Source organism: Xenopus tropicalis, chromosome 4 (assembly GCF_000004195.4).
Source record: "Xenopus tropicalis strain Nigerian chromosome 4, UCB_Xtro_10.0, whole genome shotgun sequence".
NCBI classification, from domain to species: Eukaryota; Metazoa; Chordata; class Amphibia; order Anura; family Pipidae; genus Xenopus; species Xenopus tropicalis.
This window is the reverse complement of record NC_030680.2, coordinates 73,184,600-73,200,601: the sequence shown is the minus strand read 5'-3', so window position 1 is coordinate 73,200,601 and position 16,002 is coordinate 73,184,600. Positions and strand designations below refer to the sequence as shown.

At 40.3% G+C, this 16,002-nt stretch overlaps 1 protein-coding gene across 1 annotated transcript; it reads right to left on the bottom strand.

Annotated features, from left to right (window-relative positions):
* Positions 1-1,867: 1,867 nt before the first annotated feature.
* Positions 1,868-12,780, bottom strand: cdca9 (cell division cycle associated 9). Its single transcript, NM_001078925.1, is given in 10 exon segments — positions 1,868-2,059; positions 3,297-3,383; positions 3,933-4,050; positions 4,603-4,689; positions 6,251-6,318; positions 7,535-7,620; positions 7,699-7,759; positions 8,976-9,022; positions 10,093-10,221; positions 12,570-12,780. Coding segments are annotated over 10 exon segments (891 nt in total). The 5' UTR covers positions 12,718-12,780; the 3' UTR covers positions 1,868-1,999.
* Between the last annotated feature and the right edge of the window lie 3,222 nt (positions 12,781-16,002).

Sequence of the window (16,002 nt, the reverse complement as noted above, 5' to 3'; positions counted from 1 at the left end):
GGGCGGTATACCGTAAAATACCGAATACCGTTTTTTTTTTTTTAAAAACAGATATTCATTTTTGCTTATAAATAATAATCGTAATTATAAGGGGAAAGTGGGGGGAAAGCTTCCTGCTTAGCTGGTCACATGCTCCCTCTACTGGCACCTCACTGGTACAAACCTCCCAAAATTGCACATTCCAAGTACAGAACTGCATGAAGCAGTGCTTCATATACCGATTTAGAACCTCTGAGGAATTGTACCAACACGAGCCTTTCCATATATTTTCAACTTTGTTCCCTGTGGATTAAATACTAATTGTCTCAATAGCAATATTTAGGGGCCCTGGCCACCAATGTTAATTGGAAAAAAAAATACTGTCAAATACCGTGATACCGATATAATTTTGAAAAATACTGTGATATAAATTTTTGGTCATACCGCCCAGCTCTACACTTAGCCCTAAACAGATAATGTACCAGCTCTAAAAAATGTTGGCGCGTGAAGCCTGCCTAATAGTATCTCATTACCAAAAAGCCACCCAGGTTACACAGATATCAGTAAGACCAACCTATGAATGAGTGCACATCTAGATGGTTTTATTAGCAGTCTTGATTGGCGCTCATTGGCAGTTAGCAGGGGTTCTTCAGAATATCATAGGAGCCCATTCCTACTGTTATTCAATTATAACAATATTCAATGCACAAGGATCAAATCTTTACATAGTAAGTTGGGTTGAAAAAAGACATATGTCCATCAAGTTCAACCATAATGCCTATATATAACCTGTCTAACTACTAGTTGATCCAGAGGAAGGCAAAAAAAACCCATCTGAAGCCTCTCTAATTTGCAGAGGGGAAAAAATTCCTTCCTGACTCCAAGATGGCAATCGGACCAGTCCCTGGATCAACTAGTACTAAGAGCTATCTCCCATAACCCTGTATTCCCTCACTTGCTAAGAATCCATCCAGCCCCTTCTTAAAGTTATATAATGTATCAGCCAGTACGACTGATTCGGGGAGGGAATTCCAGAACCTCACAGCTCTCACTGTAAAAAATCCTTTCCGAATATTTAAATGGAACCTCCCTTCTTCTAAACGGAGTGGGTGCCCTCGTGTCCGTTGGAAGGACCTACTGGTAAATAAAACATTAGAAAGGTTATTATATGATCCCTTTATATATTTATACATAGTTATCATGTCACCTCTTAAGCGCCTCTTCTCCAGTGTAAACAGACCCAACTTGGCCAGTCTTTCTTCATAACTGAGACTTCCCATACCCTTTACCAGCTTAGTTGCCCTTCTCTGGACCCTCTCTAACTCAATAATGTCCCGTTTGAGCACTGGAGACCAAAACTGAACAGCATATTCTAGATGGGGCCTTACCAGCGCTCTGTAAAGGGGAAGAATAACCCCCTCCTCCCGTGAATCTATACCCCTTTTAATACAGCTCAAAACCTTGTTTGCCCTTGCAGCTGCTGCCTGGCATTGCTTGCTACAGCCAAGTTTATTATCTACAAGGACTCCAAGGTCCTTCTCCATTATGGATTTGCCTAGTGCAGTCCCATTAAGGGTATACGCAGCTTGCATATTTTTACATCCCAGGTGCATGACCTTACATTTATCCACATTAAATCTCATCTGCCACTTAGCTGCCCAGATTGCCAGTTAGTCAAGATCCTGCTGCAAGGATGCCAAATCCTGGATAGAATTGACTGGTCTGCAGAGTTTTGTGTCATCTGCAAACACTGATACATTACTCATAATACCCTCCCCTAAGTCATTTATGAACAAATTAAACAAAAGTGGACCCAGTACAGAACCCTGAGGGACCCCACTGAGGACCTTATTCCAAGTAGAGAATGTACCATTAACAACCACCCAAATCTTTAAAGTGTGTGTTTTTATTAGTACACAAAACAATTACAGATAAAAGTACAAAAAGCAGACATTAATACTTAATAGAACTTGTGGTGGAAAACAAACATTCAACAAAAATTCCATGTGATTAGTAAAAGTCAGAGGGTATTGCCATGCTGCTGAATGGAAGCTTTTGCACATAAGTTAGTTAGCTGGCCCTGAAAAGAAATACAATTGGGTGAGTGGATTCACAGTAGTACTACTGCAGACTGATTTTTTTTTGTATACTTTCATTTTTATTGATTTGACACGTTTTGTAAACATAGCATATTGTTTGTTAGGTACATTATTAGGCTTAGATGATTTTGGATTGGACCTTACCCATAGCTTTGTACTCTAGAAAGACTGTGCAGACTGATTTTTTTAAAAATTGTATCTTCCATTTTTAGTTTACATTTGTCCAGCCCAAAATTTAAAATTCTTCAAATTGCTTGCGGTCAGGGTTTTGATATCCTTATACTTAAAAGGAGAAGAAAGGGCATTTTGCATATTACTGCCAATAGATTAACCACAATAGTGCCACCTAGAATGCTATATTCTGCAGAAAGCTTTAGGGCAGTGGCACACGGGGTGATTAGTCACCCGCCAGAAATCTTTGCTATTGCGGGCAACTAATTACCCAATTTGCATACACAACACTTTTGGTTTACCAAAGTCGCCTGAAGTTTCCTTGCAAGGTAACTTCAGGTGATTTATTGTCTAAGGGTATTTTCCGGTGTTTAGTAGCCATGACAAGTAGCTGCTAGTAAGTTGCTCTGTGTGTCTTCACCCTTACCATACCAGAGTAAACAGCCCTAGAAGCTCCCTCGGTTTGTTTAATAAAGAAGCTGCCGTTTTAGCTTGGTCTCAGTAGCTCAAGCTGCTGGTAGCTAGGATTACATATCACAGTCAGCACCGGATTTCTTGGGAGGGCGCCCAGAGGCTGCCCTAATTCCCCACCCCCCTCATGATTGTGCATGCGGAGCACTGGGGACAGGACGCACTTACGTTTTCTGCGTGTTCTGTTCCCAGTGCTCCATCTGCGAGCAAATTTAGGTACGCTCCTTAATTTGTGTCGCCCTAGGCCCGTGCCTTTGTGGCTCTGTCACAAATCCAGGTCTGATCACAGTTGGAAGGGTGAGCAGAGAGAGAGAGGAGCAAACCGAGCAGACTCATACTGTGCCCTGAAGGATTTTTCTAAGAGCAGGAAGTCTGATACCAAGGAACATGTTTACACAAAAAAAGAAGAAAAGAAATCCTGTGTTTCTTTTGATAGAGGACTCCGTTCAGCTTTTCTGCAAGTGCTTATGGCTGATTTACATAGACCTTTCTGATAAAAATTAGTTAGTTTATACCTTTCCTTCTCCTTTAAATTAAATAAGCAAAGGGTGCCAGTGTAACCGACATCTTTCTTACCACCAGGTTGTGAATGTGCTGCACTGTATCTCCTCTCAGTAGTTCCACATTTAGACTGTCCAAGTCATCTCCAGCTGAAAACACAGTCTGAACACACACAAAAGAGGATGGCAAGTTAGCATATGTCTGAATTGCACATATATTCCAATGGGCCATTTAAAGTCAGTCTTCCTCTATGTCATACTTGGGGTTGGGAGAGAGAAACAAGGCCATGCTTGCAAACTTCCATGAGACTGAATACAAACTGGGTTTTGCTTTATCCTGAAGGGCTGAGGTAGGGGCTCCTGCCTGTGTGCTCGGAGACTGATTAAAGTAGGTTTTCTAAACTTGGCCACAAACATGAATAACGGACATAACCCTGTCTGTGCTTTTATAAAGGTACAAATCCAGCAAACTGCCATCTCACAGCTACCACAAGAAGCAACAAGTGCCCTATTCTTCCATCAGATGGTTGTTATAGGGGCCTCCTAATGCTTTTAGTGGACAGGGTTTCAAGTGTTTGGGATCACTAAGTAGAGATCTCCTAAGTACTAAACCTTCTTTACTGACTGCCCAAATATTGCTAGGATAGGGATGCTCCATATCCACCGTACACTACAGAGGATAAGCCCTCCTCATTTAATGTGTTGGTTTTACCTGCCCATCAGCCAGTGGTATTTTAACAAAAGGGACACCTTCATCCAAAAATGTACCATCTCCAAAGGAAAAAACGGCATCACTCCGGGCAGAACGGGAGAGTGGAGTCATTGCTGTTCTGGGAATGAAAAAAAAAAATTTATTTTGAAACAAGGGCCTAACTGGACAAAATATAAATTCATAAAAAGCCAGCAGATTCAATTCAGAGAGGACAGGGAAAGGCCACTGGGCCTAGAGCTCCTTATATTAATGCTCCTAAACACCTATGGCCTGACCTCAATTACTTTCCCCCCCCCCCCCCCATTTGCCTCTCCTTTTAACAAATATAACTTAGAGCTGCGTGTGGCATTGATACAGCATTTTTTTCTGCGGTGCTAAATAACTTATTTTGTTAATACTGGGCCTCCTTAGCTACAGTGCCTTTTTTCCTACAGATTTATAAGCAGTTAAATATATATAATCATAATCCTCAACTGTACTTAATGCACCAGGAAGGTTTGTCTGAAGGTATTACATCTTGTAGAACTGTAGTTTCATTTCTTACAGAACAGGTTGTTATGGCAGATCCTAGTATTTTTGTGTATCTGAGCAAAAAGCAGCGTTATGATTATATATGGTACCTTAACAGTCAGGGACATGCAAAACACGATCTACTGCTAGATGGGTTTACCTTGATGAGCGCTGAGCTGGTTTGCTGGATGAATTGGTTACCAATAACTTTTTAGAAGCTTTGTCTATAGGTGTGGCAGATACAGACCTAGAAGCACAATAAATGCATTATTTTAAGACACAGTATTTGGTTTATATTGTGTGGGAGACTACTACAGGGCTAGATTGAGCCTCTTAAAAGGAACAATAACACCAAAAAAATGAAAGCTTTCAAGAAATTAAAATGTAATGTACGGTTACCCTGCACTGGTGAAAGTTGTGTGTTTGCTACAGAAAGACTCATAAGGGTTGATTCACTAAAGTGCAATAACTCTGTAAAATTGATGTGAAAAAAACGCTCGATACGCTAAAGTATTATCACATGCGTTAAGTCACATATCGCGTGCGTTAAACAGCGAGCAACCGAATGTGTTAATTTTACCGCATCGCGTTAATTCTCGCACAGAAATAATACTAACGCATGATTCACAAACACTTAGACGCGCTAAATATCGCATTAGTCTATGCGAAAATTAACACCTACTTGGGGCAGGCGGTAATTATAGAAAAGTACAGTTCATGAGCTTTTGGCAACACAATAAGGACTTTGCAGTGTGATTTATTCAAGTCTGTGTTGGCCCTAGAGTGATGCAGCCTCCAGTTTGCAGGGAAATGGTCATTTTCAAAAAAAGTAGTTTTATGAACGTAATGCTGTGTATGGCAAATATGGCGTGCGTGTTATAAGTAGCGCACGTGTGTTAATAGCGTGCTGCGTCAAATACCGCACAAAAATAGTCTTCGCGACTTAAATAACATACATAACAACATTGCGTCTAAATTAACGCAAATATCCTTTTAGTGAATTGTGCGTTAAGACGTGAGAACATTTTTAATGCATGCTATAAATAGCACTTGTTTTATCGCACTTTAGTGAATCAACCCTATAGTTTATTTAAAGAAGCTGCAGTGCAACCATTCAAGCTGCAAAAAAGTAGAAACGGCACAGGTTATAGCAGAAAACAGAAGCTCTGTAAAATACAATGGTACTTTAACTTACCTGCTATGTAACTACTTTTATATACTTTTTAGATGTTACTGTTCCTTAAAGCCTAAAGGCCCCCATACACAGGCCAATAAAAGCTGCCGATATTGGTCCCTTGGACCGACTCGGCAGCTTATCGGCCCGTGTAGGGGCAGAAACGAGCGGGCTGGCCGACCGATATCTGGCCTGAAATTGGGCCAGGTTAGAAAATCCAGTCGGATCGGGGACCGCATCGGCTCGTTGATGCGGTCGCCGAACCGACTGCCCCATGGCTGCAAATGTAATCCCTGGGGCCAAACAATCGGATAATTTTTTTTTTAAGGTACGTGCTACCCGATATAGGTGGGGATATCGGGTGAAGATCCTCTCGCTTGGCAACATCGCCCGTGTATGACCAGCTTAAGGGTCTATATGGTTTTAAAGGAACAGTAACACCAAAACACAAGTGGATAAAATTACAATATAATGTACAATTGCACTACAAGACCAAATACATAGATATCACACACTACAGTGATAGGGATTTAATTAAATCTTACTGATAAGATTGTTTTATTTTAAACATTAAAGTTCTAGGCGCAGAAAAGTGCTAAATATCTACAGGATGTTTCATGAAAGTAATTAATACCTGGTGAGAGCTGTAGTTTTCTTGCTGTTTTTACCGGTAAGTGAAAGCATAGATTTGCTTTTTGGCACCTAAAATAAATACATAACTGTGGGTTTGTGGAAGTGGGGTGTTTTAAAATACAGCCATTGATGTAAATAGAAGTTAAGCCATTGCAGAAAACTAGTTATTAGAGGACTTGCAGGACTAAACTTTACCTCTCAGTAATCGAAAGCCATGTATTTCATGTTGGCATGACCAGATCGGATTCTAGAACATCTTTTGCTCCTTACCACAGACACTAAGGGGCCCATTCATTAAACCACGATTTTTGGGTGTTTAAAATTACGTTTGGAAAAAATTCAGAGTAACCAAGATAATTTCTGATGTTCGAAAATGTCATGAAAATTCTTTTCTTGGTTGTAAGTATATATTGTGGTTGCAATCCGAAAGTCCAAAAGTTTTCAGATCCGAACGATCCTAAACAGCACGAGAACCTGGCTTTGAAAAATATGATTTTTTTCTCAAAAAAAAAAAAAAATAAAATTGTGGTTTCATGAACCTAAGTTCATGAAGAATCTAAGAATCGGTGCAAGCAGATTAGGAAAGGCGATGCGATATCATACAAGAAGACAGTATAACTAGAGCAGTCTAGTAATATCAAATTCTGTATGGAAATCTTCAGCTCTCTCATAGTAACCAAGATATCAATTGATTAAATGATTTTAAGGTTGATATTTTCCTAATGTCACAGACAGGCTCATACAATAAAGTGCAACACCACCTGAATTATTTGGCAAAGTCACCACAGTAATGGTGGCCACACACATCAAGATCCGCTTGCTTGGCGAGGTTCCCAAGTAAGCGGATCTTCTCCCGATATCCCCACCTACAGGTGGCCAATATCAGGGGAATTTAGGCTAATTCAATCGAATTATAACAATGGTAATGGGTGCAGTCAGTTTGGGGACCGCATCAACGAGCCTATGTGGTCCGCGATCCAACAGAATTTTTTAACCTGCCCAATCAATATCAGCCAGATTTCAGGCCAGCTATTGGTAGGGCAGGCCCGTTGTTGCTGCCCCTGCACGGGCCGATAAGCTGCCGAATCGGTCTAAGGGACCGAAATCTTCTGTGGCATATCTTGCTAGCCTAGAAAAGTGTTAAGTATCAACAGATTTGCTAATGTTTAATACTAGTTGTGCTTTGAATGCATTATGCCTGGTACCTTTGCATTGTCACATCATTTCAACATGTACATAAATGCCAGAAACCAACACAGTCAGTTGTACTGTTCTTCTATGATACCTTTTGTACAGTCCTTGTCTTCCCTGTCGTTGTCATCACTTTTGTTCTTATGTCATCCTGATATTCTACATTTGTGGTGACCTTAACTGGAATGGGAAATAAAAGGTGTTTTTAAATCCCTCAGTGAATGCTAATTCTCTAAATTACATTTCATCCATACTTACCCTTCTTACTGCTTTTTCTGACTAGTTTTGGCTCAGAGAGTTCATCAACAGAACAGTCAAGCTGTTCAAAGGAAAAAAAATAAAATTCTTAAAGATGCAATACACTTAATATTTTTGTGCCTATGACAAAAGATATGAAAAAATGTTGTGAGTGATATTCTCAGGGACAAAAGAAAAATCTGGAGCAATGCGCAAGAACATATACTTTAGCTGTATGACTTAGTCTTAATAGTGTGACTTTATTGCATGTAGAAAGAATAATCAGACACAGAGCTGCACACTTGTTCCATTATGTTGCCCCAAGTTAAAAAAAGCAAGCTTCTTGGGCTGATAAAGCTGCTGGCTTGGCCCCTCTAGACCGAGTCGGCAGCTTAAAATACCATGTATTGGGGGTTGGGGGGAGGACTTGCCCGAGATCTCCCATGTCGGGTCATGGGAATAATATTTTTAAGGCTAAAATTAGAAATATTTTTCAATAACGTGTATCTGCAACAAATTATGGCTGGAATTTCAGTCCTCGTTTAAAAAGGGGCTAAGTTAACCCCCTCATATAATTAACCTTGCACTTCTATAAACATAAAACTAACACACAGGCAGCTATTCGGGGGAAAAAAAGACTTATTTATACAGTGTTTATTACCTGAGAGAGAGGGTAGTAAGTAAATATCCAGAATGTTCTGGACATGGGGTATTTGCTGTTATTTGGATCACAAATTTTAGGATTTACCTAAAAAAAAAAAATCTAAAAAATTTAAACCATTTAACCCAATATTATTGTTTTGCCTCCAATAAGGATTAATTATGTCTTAGTAGGGATCAAGTACAAGGTACTGTTTTATTACTACAGAGAAAAAAAAATACTTACATTTTTCTAAAATAGAGTCTATGGGAGATGGCTTTCCCATGATTCGGAACTTGCTGGATAGATAGTTTCCCATAAAGGAATAGGCATAATCAGTTTCAGTAATAACCCTACTCATTTGGCTTAAGTTGAACATAAAATTTATCAGCCAATAAAATGCTCTGCAAGAGAGACCTGGAGCAAATGTTTCTTGCACATATTATAGTACTCCCACACACACACACTGCAAAGAGTTAAATGCCTTAATTAGAAAAATCAGTGTGTGGTATTCATTGATATTGTAGCAGGGTATTGGGTTCCCCATAGGCTTCCTATACATTTTTGCTCACATAAGGGTGTAGGGTAACATTTTAATCATGCGTCTTCATTTTTTATGCCTTAATGTTTTGAATTCTTGGGTAATTATAACAGATACCTTCACTGCAGCTGCGGCAACAGCAGTCTTGTCACCTCCCATTAAGCCTAGAATAAAAAAAGGAATAAATATAAAAAGGAGACATTTTACAAAGAGGATACAATTATCTAACCTTCACTTTTTTGTTCTATGATGACACCTAAATATGAGTATGGCTAAAAATGCCATATTTTATATACTGTACTTACTGCAACAGCCTAAAGTTTCAGCATCTCAGTAGCAGCAACGATCTAGGACTTCAAACTTGTCACAGGAGCTCCCCAAGTGCCAGTGACACGCACAGGCTCAGTGGGCTCTGAGCAGTTATTGAGAAGCTAAGCTTAGGGATTGTTGCAAATTATCAAGCAGAAAGAGAGGCTGGCCTGTAACAAACTGATGCCAGGGGGCCGATTATTAAGTTCTGATGCTAATTGCACTGGTTTCAGAAGTATCATGTAATGTGAATCTGAATAAATTACAAATCAGTCTTATATTGTGACATTCATATTCTATATACACAGTATATTGTGCATTGGTCCCTAAGCTCAGTAATAGACAGCAGCACAGAGCATGTATAGTAAATCAGCAGAAAAGAAGATGGGGAGCTACTGGGGGCATCTTCCTGCAGATCTTCCCTGCTAAAGGCTGTGGTTGCCTTGGGCTGGTACAGAAGCACACAACATAATGTTCAACATTTCTAGCCTAACATTGTCTTTGCATGCTGTTTATAATTTTGGCCAAGTATTTGCCCAATGCATTTACATTACCTATCTGATCCCCCATGTTCCTCTATGAGGGGGCTGCCATATTTGTGCAGCAGTAGTCCATTATCATTAGACGCTATAACGGACAGCCTGAGAAGGGGCAGTCAGGTTGGTAAAACAGTCAGGTTTAGGAACCTCAAGTAACAATTACTTACAAAAGCAGCCCTAATGATGAAAAATGATCAACATGACCTATAGGTAACTTTATGCACGGTAAGTTTTTTTTTTTTTTTTTTTTATCAGTATCACTTTAAGTGTCACCACCAAAGCAAATTCTAGGAGACGGACTTCACAGAATTAAACTAAATGTTGATGGGTGCCAAGATCTGAATGTGGCAGAAGGCAGCGATTTATTAAAGAACACCATCACTTACTGAGATAGTCTTGTACTTTCATGTGCCGGATAGCCAGGGGCATCTTCAAGAGCTCCACTTCCAAAGCTTTATCTGCTGTAGTGCTCAAAGATTCCAGATCTTTCTTTAACTCAGCTAATCGGTCTTTTCCTAGGATGCCATAGAATTGGGAAGGAAATATACAATAAAGTTATATAATTAGTGTGTGTGGAGCTCAGTTATCAACACAGGGAAAATTTGCCTTTGGACTATAACTGCAAATCATTCACCGCTTAGGGTACAGACAGATTTATACGTAAAAAAGAAAAAATTTAAATGTGGAATATTTTCTCTAAAATATCATAAGATAATATAATGAAGAAAGCATTAAGAGTTAAGGGAAACAAATGTAGGAGCAGCAGTGCCAGAAGCAGCAGGCTAAGCACAGTGGTTAGGTTAGTTGAGTTTGTATTTAAATATGTGCCACACTTAGAAATGGGAACCCTTCATCTTGCTGGGAATCTACTGACCCAATAAGTAATTAAAAAAATTAAGCTATGTCAAAACTTTACATTTTATAGGAAATGCCGACGTCCTGATAACATTTAACAGGTTTATTGCCGAAATCCATCTTTAGTAGTTCTCTACAATGATAACACATGGTTTATCAAAACAGGATAACTAAATTTATATTAGCCTACATTTGGCCTACTTTTATCCCAAGACACAAACGTCAGCCACTTCCTGAAAGTACTTCTCTCACAGGCATCCACTTCATCAGCTTGATCAGCCTTAGCTACCACCTCGCCAGTACTCCAATTACAGGTTTTGGTCTGTCTAGCCGAGCGCCTAGCCATTACTCAAACCAGCTCTGACCAAAGTGATTTTAAAGGGCTTATCAATCACATCCCACCACTTTTCTTGTTGGAGTCAAGAACCGCTTAGCTACTCTACTCCTATAGTCCTACTGCTAGATCTTCCTATGTTGTGGGGTGCCCTCACCCAGTTCCACTAAAGGTGATATGTTTCTTTAGGCGTATCGCTCTTGACACTGCAGGTCCCATCTGACCACCTGAGTTTAAGGAAGGCTTATGTGGTCTTCTTTTGTATTACATTGCAGTCCCACCCACCAGTCAGAGTCTACAGGAACCTCCTCCCACCCATGCCAACTGGTCTGGGAACTCTGGAAGATGAATTATACAAGAGCAGTACTATACAGCATCACTGTTTTCACTGAGGAGCATGCACTCCAATAGCTGATGTGTTGTGCTACTCCACTGGTACAATGGTCATTAAATGTGGTATACAAGGAACTGCAAAGTTTAGGACTGGTTATGAAGGCAGTGGCATGGCTAATACTTTGCTTAAACCATATTAGACAGTTATGGCTAAGCCTAAATTGAAAAAAAAAAAAAAAAATGTAATAGGTGGTTTATCCCAGGGATCCATACTGGGCGGCTTTTTCCGTTTATATTCATAATTGATAGTAGCTGTGTAATTGTGTCAAGGCAAGTTTTTTTTTTTGCAAATGACACAAAAATCTGTAACAAAGTTACACTTCTCCCTTGTGACCCAATTCTGCTTCCTTCCAAGAAAGGATTGGTTGGTTAAATCATAGGGGGCGGTCACTGGTCAATAACAGATTGTGACAATCTATCCAGCCCAGCAAAAGAGAAAAGGCTGCAGCACATGGGATACTGTTTTTAATGTATGCACCAGACCTGGACTATAGCACATGGTTCTGTGAACACTCTTATAGCATTGTCACTATGTAATTACAAATTCCTGCCATGAACAAAGTTTAGTTAAGTGTCCTGCACTAGTGCAAGTTATGGTCCCTTAGTACATAATGCCCACAAGGTCTTTAAGGTGGCCATATACAGGCAGATTTAAGCTGCAGATTCAAGTCCTTTAGGCCAATGGGGCAAAACAATCAAATTAGCCTGAAATTGGTAGATCTGCCTGTTTTGCAACCTTGCCAATTATTGTTATTGTTTGCTTTGCTTTGATATTTTTCTACATGGTTGCTAAGGTAAGATGAACCCTAGTGACCTAACAACCTGGGCATTCCAAACTGTGCTAAACAAAAAGTGAAATGGAAAAAAAAAAAAAAAATACAAATATTAAAAATGAAGACCAATTGCAATTTTACTCTCTATATCAACAGCTAACGCAAAGGTGCACAACCCCTTTAAGGGTATCAGCCAGTAGTGTGCCACCTCAACACACTAAATGGATGATTAGTTTAGTTGCATAGCATATTGCTCATTATAATGCAGCACAGGCTAGTAATTAGCCATGCAGGTTCTTAGCTGTTCTAGATTCTCCCTCTTAATAGGAGAATGTTGGAACCTGTGCAAATGCACACCTGCTCATAAAGTGTTCAGACTCTAAACTATAGTTGTGGGCTTTGAGGGGGCAGAGGAAGAGTAAGTCACAGATCAATGCAACTAAACAGATAACTATTATTAGTGAGCCTCTGTATTAGAGAGTAAGACATTTTAGATCCTTAAACATACCTTGCTGCACAAAGTCCTGCATGAACAGTCTAATCTTCTCTTTCTTCTGCTCCTGCACAGCATCATTCCTTTCAAACATCCCAACCCCAGAGTCTCCACTTCCCTCACCCCGAGTACCTAGCCGCTTTCTGTTCCTCTTGGGTGGCATTGTTCTCACATGCAAGAGCAGACCTCAGAACATATTCATGTGTGCTTTATTAAGACAACTAAGGGGTTGGCAATAGGACACACCTCTAACTACACCCACTACCAAGTTCTAGGGAGGGGCTTCCCATTATCTCATTTGAAACTAAGCCAAAAAATGATGAATACTGATGCAGTTTTACACAATTTGCTAACCCACAGCATCCAGTTATATTGCCTTATATTTAATTAGTCATATAGCACAACAAGTGCACAACATAGCTTACAAAGCTTGAACACATGGTACAGGGGTGAAAAACAGATTTACAGTTAACATCAACCAGCTCCATGTCATGAGAGATATAATGATCCAGCCCTGTTTTTTATAGGCCTGATTTCTTCTTTACACTTACACATGGGTGTATTGCCCTGCGTGCAGCAAATGTTTTCCCCTAACATCTCACTCAAACTGGTTTTTGGCTTTTCAACTGGTTTTCATTTTTGGTGTTAGTTTTTTAATGACTTCACTCCCTGTTCTGCATCTTTCCAGTTTTAGTAGGGGGTCACTGACCCCAGCAGCCAAAAAGCTATTTTTTAGTGAGTTTACAGTTCTTTTGTTGCCTTTTATTACTTATCATTCTATTTATTGTGTTACCTTTCATCCATACCACTGCCTGGTTGCTATGGTAACCTTGACCAGGATCAGACTGGGGTCTCCAGGGCCCACCAGGGCTACACACCCCCTCAGGGCCCCCACCTCACTCATGAGCTCATTCACAGGCTGTACCCAATGTCACAACCCTTTCACTTCTCTACTTTGCGGACACAACCAGGGGGAGGTCAGAAGGAGCACCCATAAATTCTGCCCGGGAGTGTGGGTTAGTGGGCCAGTATGACCTTGACCTGGACCCTAGCAACCAGATAGTTGCTAAAATTCCAAACTGGAGAGCTGCTAAACAAAAAGCTAAATAAAAAATGAAGACCAATTGCAACAAAATTTGTCTATACCTATTTATATCTGTATTAAAACTGCTAAATCATCTGGTTATTGTTGTGTTACAATAACTGTTCTTTGATTAGGGCTTCATGGCACCAGAACAAAATCTGCCCTGTGTGGGCACTGAGCGGTGGATGTCATTGCTCGCGCTTAGCAGATCAGAGGGGATTGGGGTTACCTAATGCCCAATTGTAGGCCATTTTTAAAAGCATATTTATCAGTGGGTGAAAGTTAGAACTCACCGTTTGATAAATAAACTTTTAAAAATCCAATAGGAATGAAAGGAACGTGGGTACATTTTAATGACTAAGCTCTAAACTCACATTTTGATAAATTTGCCCCTTTGTGTTATACAGTTGCACCAGTGTCAGTGAATACTCTTGAGGCAATGCTTTGGCAGACTGGAAGAATCATACCAATGTATGCCATTTCTCCAACCTATTAGCTCTAAAGGCCCTCATACACGGGCCGATAGAAGCTGCCGATATCGGTCCCTTGGACTGACTCGGAAGCTTATCTGCCCGTGTAGGGGCAGAAACGAGCGGACTGGCCGACCGATATCTGGCCTGAAATTGGCCACAGGGCCAAAGGATCGGATTATTTTTTATTTAACCTCAAGCTCCCCGATATCGCCCAACCGTAGGTGGGGATATCAGGGGAAGATCCGTTCGCTTGGCGATCTCGCCAAGCGAGCGGATCTTACCGTGTATGGGGACCTTAAGGCCAAATAGATGGATTCTGTAGAAGTGGCTCTATATCAGGGGTCCTCAGCCATTTTTACCTGTTAGCAACATTTAAATATAAAAAAAAAATTATGGAGCGACATCTATCATTTGGCGCAATAAGCAAGAAAAGTTATCAATTGATGTTTAAAGAAGACAGATAAATGGGGAAAACCCTAATTTTGTAGGCAATTATGAATAATATACGGTGCTGGTTTCCCTTTGTGCTAAATATTAATCCTATCTGTAAAAATGGCCCCTTTATTGGAGCTCCCTATAGATCCTCTTGCTTCTCTGTCGGTGTGTGAAATGAAGAGTGGGCGTGTCCTAACGGTCCCTGCCAGAAGCACAGTGGGAGGGGGAGAGCCAATCACAGCCCTGCTGGCACACAAGCAAAGACAGGCTTCAGTTCCCTATCAGGTCAGCCTAGCTGCTGATTGGTTCCTCTCCTACATTGCCTGTACAGAGGGCTGCCGGCTCCCCTGCACATCCAGAGAATTCAGCCAGCAGGAAGTGGAACAGATGGGCGGGGCTAGTGGGGTTTTGGGGGAATTTCTCAAAAAATCAGTTTGAAACACAACATTTTTAAGCACAATCCTTCAATATCTAGAGGAGTATAATTCACTGGAACATTCATAATTTTTTATAGGATATGTCTCCTTTAACAAATATACATATAATTGCTAATATGCAATATATAAATACAGTGCCAAATTCACATTTAATACCCACATAACATTATTCAAGTACCAAATTCAAGTTAAGTGTAATGAGAAAGGATTGTAGTAGTTTTTACTTCCCTTCTTCATGGCCTACTTTTTTAGTCTGCACACAGAAACATATATAGTAGGAACAAATATATACAGTGGCCCGGTGGGGACAATCTTCTATACTGGGATGAAAAAGCCGCACTGAAAAGCTCCAGTATGCTGGGGGGAAGATGTGGCGGGATTTGATCCCACTGCATTCCACCTCGAGGTCTACCAGAAACTTTAAAGTGATCTACTGGGACACTGCAATCTACCTTTTGGGCACCCCTGCTCTAAGATGTGCCTCCAAGCCAGAAATTCAAAAATGCTCACCTGCTTTGAGGCCATTGGAAGCAACATCAAAGGGGTTGATGAGCAACATGTTGCCTGCGAGCCACTGGTTGGTGATCACTGGCCCACATGGTAGAGCCACCTTTTCGAGACTTACAGCCCAAATGATCAGAACTGCAGAAAGTTTAAATGAGCTTCATCTGCAAATGCACCCATCACTAGCCAACGTACACTCTATGAATTGATGTCCAAGGCATGACTACATTTATCGGGATTGTCTGCCCAGTATATATGTGCAAAACTCCATTTTGTTGCTTTAGTGTTTGTTTTGGAGCTAAACATGAAACCCAAATTCTTTTTTATTAACACATCCATACCCATCATAAAGGCATTTACAATCCGAGCTGTCAATCATATATTGCCTTCCCCATCTTTATTATCAGCTGCTTTTGATCTGTATTAGACATGGACATTGCATTCTTGCTCTTTTATTCTAAATAATGCCACTGCAGCAAAAATAGGCATTGAGGATTATTTTAACAAAAAATATT